The 5,222-nt window shown below is 41.4% G+C and overlaps 1 protein-coding gene across 1 annotated transcript; it reads right to left on the bottom strand.

The window, feature by feature from the left end:
• Positions 1-246: 246 nt before the first annotated feature.
• On the bottom strand, positions 247-2,586 carry LOC149837683 (UDP-glycosyltransferase 83A1-like). Its single transcript, XM_090007457.1, has 2 exons — positions 2,055-2,586; positions 247-1,234 (listed from the first exon to the last, which is right to left on the bottom strand). Exons 1-2 carry the CDS (start codon positions 2,542-2,544, stop codon positions 339-341), a joined length of 1,386 nt encoding a protein of 461 aa, XP_089863583.1. The 5' UTR covers positions 2,545-2,586; the 3' UTR covers positions 247-338.
• Positions 2,587-5,222: the final 2,636 nt, after the last annotated feature.

The raw sequence follows: 5,222 nt of genomic DNA, 5'->3' as shown, positions 1-5,222 counted from the left end.
GCGATAGCTCTGCCATGGCTCAAATTCAACATGTTTTCACTGACTATATCGCACTTAAACATGAGAAATTGTGTAGGGATTTGCATAACCCTAGCTTTATTATATAAACAAAGAGAGAAAAAGCTATCTAAGGAAAGGCAAATAAAATGCCTTAGAAAGTTTCAAATGAAAAGCACTTTGTCCTTTTGAATTTGTTGTGAGTAACGACGTGACATAAAGCCTGAAAGAGAGACATCCCCAGCAAAGTTTGAACAGTAAAACGACAATTCCTTATTGGTTGAAATAAGACATTATGACTCAAGAAAATGTTTCTCAAATTTTCAAAATAACAATCCTCTCTAAATTATCGGTTCCCCCTTCATGGTGTTGACAAAACTTTCAAGATTCTTAAAACAAACACCACCCTTCATCAGAGCCTTCCACCCCTTGTTTCTCAACTCCAAAACCCTTTCCCTTATTCCGTCATCGTTCATCAATTCTACCAATTTCTCCTTGATTTCTTCTTTTCTGACAATTCCATCATTGTCCTTCTGCAATTCCAGCCCTACTTTCCAATGCTTAACTACGTAGGTCTGATTTTGAAACTGGTCTGCAAAGTAAGGCCAACACAACAAGGGGACTCCATTGCTTAGCCCTTCGATGGTGGAGTTCCAGCCACAATGAGTTAAGAAAGAAGCTATAGATGCGTGTGAGAGAACTTCCTTTTGTGTGCACCACCCCACAATGTGCTCGCGCTCAGCCACACGGTCCAGGAACCCATCTGGGTACACTGCAGCAGACTGGTTCATGAGGGTTGGTCTTGAAACCCAAAGGAATGGTTTGCCAGTGAGCTCGAGCCCAAGTGAGAGCTCATCAATTTGGCGTTGATTGAGCATTGTGGTGCTCCCCAATGAGACGTAGATGACTGACCCAGCTGGGTGTCGATCGAGCCAGTCAAGGCAACTCAAGTCTTCTTGCCAAAACGAGGATGGTTGGTGCTTGGGGTGGTTAGCTGAGACAAGAGGGCCTACTGGTACAACATTTCCGATGATCTCGAACGCCGGCAACTCGAGTTCTGGAAATGAGTTGCAAAGTATGTGATCTAGGCCTTCCATTGCATCAACGCACTTCGAGAGGTACTTGAATAAGCTCTCCTGTTGTTTGGTGTCTCCAAAGGAAACCCAGCATAGGTGAGCTGGGTTCATGTCTGGCACTCTCTCAGACAGATGGATCAATTTGTCGTCCTTTGGAAAACCTGACTCCACCAAAAGAATGGTTCCATAAATTGTCATTGACATTCAGCGAAGACTGGTACAAACTTTGAAGGTCATAACATTGGGATATTCAGCAGTGTCTAAACCGACAAGCTCCTTAACGTTGACATGGCCCTGTTTAGAAAGTAGTAGCTGAGATGGGAACTGGCATTTCAGGTGGTAGCTGTTAATTCCATGCTTTAGTGTAAATACAATGCCACTTACTATCCTAAATGCATTAACTCTCATCCCAGCTACCAGCTTTCAAACAGCCACTTTGACCAACTTTTTGCCAAATCAATGCATCAACTCCTATCTCAGTTCTTAGATTCCAAACAGGAATGATTTAGGCTCCTTATATAGGAAGAAAGAAAAATAGATCAGAAGGGAATTAGGCGTGTTCTTTTAGGCTGCATTTCATGAACTCAGATTGGAGATCCAAGGGATCTCCACCGGAACCAGCATTTCATGAAATTTTTTCTCGATATTTATATTTTAAATAAATTTTTTTTTATTTGCGATGGATTAGCGATGGATTAGACACGGATATTTATCCGTCGCAAAAGTGAATCGGCCGATGTTTTGCGACGGATTTTAATCCATTGCAATTCCGTCGCTACAATAGCGACAAAATCAACAACGGATTCGTATGTCGCAAAACCAAATCTCTTCATATTAACGACGGCCTTGCGACAAATCATGGTATTCGTTAATTCGTCGCAAATTAGCGACGGCCTTGCGACCATGTGTAGCAGCACAATGGGATTTCACCTGATCCGCCCTCGTGGGTCTCTGTGATCGATCGATAGCTTACGGACTTACCGTTTTGATCTATGACTCCAGTGGAGATTAGCATGGGGATGTTGAAGACGATGGCTAGTAGCCAGGCTGAGGTTGGCCAGAAGGCAGCTTTCCCAAGGTTGAGCTTCTTGGCGACATCCAGAAGCCACGCCATGACCCCATCAGCAATTACAAATGTAATCTTCTCATCTTCCTTCTCATTGATCTTCACTATGATCTCCTCCAGGAAACTTGGCATCGTACGCTGCATCGCGTCGCACAACCTACGGAAGTCCGTGCGATCATCATCATCATGGGCTAAGCCATCAGGGATGGTCACCAAGCGGATTCTTCCACCAGAGTCACTGACAAAGTTTTCAGGCAACGCTGCCATCACTCGTGCATGTATGAACTCGGTGTTAACGAAGGTGACAAGAACGCCATGGCTTGCTAGGTGATGCGAGAGCTCCATGAGAGGTGCGACGTGGCCTTGCGCAGGAAGTGGGATGACTAAAGCATGTGGTCTACCCATTGTAGGATCCCCTTTAACTTTTTTTTTTTTCAAAGAAGGATGCCCTCCTAGCAAAAGTTTTGTAGTTGAGGAATTATTTATGCTCTCTCTCTCTCTCTCTCTCTCTCTCTCTCTCTCTCTCTCTCTCTCGGAAGGTGAAAAAACAAAGAGAGTGGATCACAAATGGTGGTGTCTTTACTCAAGTGCGCACGCTTCCTTACTACGCCCGAGTGAGTATCAGGTCCAAGCAGCGCCGCTCATCATGGAAATGAACGACACCCAACACCTATCAAAAGCAGCTCACTGTGGTCAATTCTCAGTCGTACATTTATCCTTAGATGATGCCGTTCATCTAGGAAGTGAACTTCATCAAAAAAAGAATTTGAGGGCCATCTATGTAAAAACCTACTGTTTGAACCTCACTTTGTAGAATCCCAATGGCATGTGGTTGTATAATGGTAGGGTCCAACTAACCCAGCTTTCTCTGTTGAAAAAAAGAAGATGAAATGTGGATTTTTTTTGGTTATTTGAAGGATTTTTATTTTGTTATTAGAAAAATTAAATGTTGACAAACAACAAATGCAATCCAAGGGCGATTATTACTGAATCGTCCACGCTGAATCTATCTATAAAGTCGGATTTGATCAAAACAACTTTCATCATAAGATTTAAGAGGCCTGCAAAAATGGATAATGACTGAAACCCAACTCCCACCAATGACATTTGTATGCTAACGCTCAGTCATAATTCTAACAGTATCTGTTTTTCTCTCATATGGGCCATCAAATCAATCCTAAAAGCAAAAGCAAATTTAAAAAGATAAATTTGGCGGCCAATCGCTCTTGCAAATCATCATTCATGGCGTGGGTAAGATAATGAAGAGTCACCGATGGGGGCTTCGCTTGTGTGGCAAGAGCAGTGCCCGCCTTGTGTTGGGACGGACGATTCAAGTTGGTATGGTTGTATTCTGGTACGGGTCTGCCTAACCCCAGCTTTCTCTGTCTAAAAAAATGTTATCAGTATCGAAACTATCGGCCCTGTATCGACCAATACGCATTGCATTGGCAGATATGCTGCAAGCTTGAATCACCTATTTTTTAATAAAATGTAAAAAAAAAATATACCAAAAAAAATTGACACGAGACCTACATCTAGGGCTGTCAATGAGTCGGTTTGTATCGTGCATATGATCCAATCCCAACCCGAATATTTGGGCATGGGCAAAAAGGCGCTGACCGGAATAGCATTCAAGTCAACTCGAACCCAACCTGGGCAATATGCAGATCGGGTTTGGGTTGTGATTTTGCCAAGTACCCAAACTGATCTGTTTTTTTTTCTCAGATATCCGACCTGACTCGAGTGTTTTATATGTATTTTGAGTCAAACCTGTTTTTTATTTAGTTTGCTGCCATTTGAGCTGTTGATTTTTAATTACTCAAAAAACATGTCTGAACATGAAAAATACCTCATCTAATACATGCTTTCCTACTCGGTACCTCATGGTAGTTAAACACTTTCAAATTTCAATCTTTTTTTGGAATTGTTCAGGTCAATTAAGAGATAAAACTGGTCAGGCCCTCGGTACCTCATGGTAGAGCTGGCGTGTGTGTGCGTGTGTGTATATATATATGTAAGGAGTATAGCGTCTTCTTTTGACAAGTGATGTCTGATATGCCTGTTGGCACATGGTTGCAGGTAACTACTTGGGAGAGAGCAAGCTGATGGATCGTATGAATGGTACTGAATATGTTCCTACTTACGAAGATAAAGATGGTGATTGGATGCTTGTGGGTGATGTTCCTTGGAAGTAAGTTCCTACTTACTGAATATGTTCCTACTTACCTTCAATCTCTTCTTTTTCTTCGGCAGTGATTTTATCCTTATATACCTTTACCAATTCCACCGATCAACTAGGTGGGCAGCATAGTTACGAACAACACTGAACGTAAGCTACGTAATCCGTTCATCCACATTATAAAATCTTAGAATCATTGTCCATTAGTTAGTACTCTCTCTCTCTCTCTCTCTCATCCTATTTCATAATTTGATTATTTCAAGTGCCGCCGTTTGAAAAGAAATGTTATTTTCAATGCTCCATGAAGCAAGGCCTGCATTATTGCACCCTCCAGTATGTGATGGTCTCCTCAATCATCCACCTATCAAAACAACTAGCCCTACATCAAAGAATCACAAATCGTCAATCACATGCCGCCAAGAAGAACAATTATCACCATAAAAAATCAAGAAAAATTTATAAAAACTGGCTTAACTTTTGGCATATTTTTAATCAAACACCAATCTTTTGAGATATTATGAATGCACGCCTAGTTAACAAAGCAATTCTCAAAATTTAAGCATGTATTTCTGTCACTATTATATCATGACAGTATATGTGAGTAGGATCAGACACAAATATTCCAAGATCACTTATCAAATAATGGATCCAAATGAGTTTTGCAATGGCAAAAGATGAAGATGTGTACTCAGCCTTTGCACTGAAACGGGCCATTGTAGGTAGGTTGCTTTTCCACTGACCGAGAGATCAAATTTTGCCTAAAAATAATGTAATAGCCAAGCTCCTATTGTTTGTGCAAGTTGAATATTGCTTGCACATACGATATTACAAACATCCATGTTGCCAATTGTTTGAGAAAGTTGGATGCTCGCTGCATGATTGCGCTCAACAAATACATTGGTAA

Source organism: Nuphar pumila, chromosome 5 (assembly GCF_984573655.1).
Source record: "Nuphar pumila chromosome 5, dmNupPumi1.hap1.1, whole genome shotgun sequence".
Lineage (NCBI taxonomy): Eukaryota > Viridiplantae > Streptophyta > Magnoliopsida > Nymphaeales > Nymphaeaceae > Nuphar > Nuphar pumila.
This window is presented reverse-complemented; position numbering and strand designations above follow the sequence as displayed.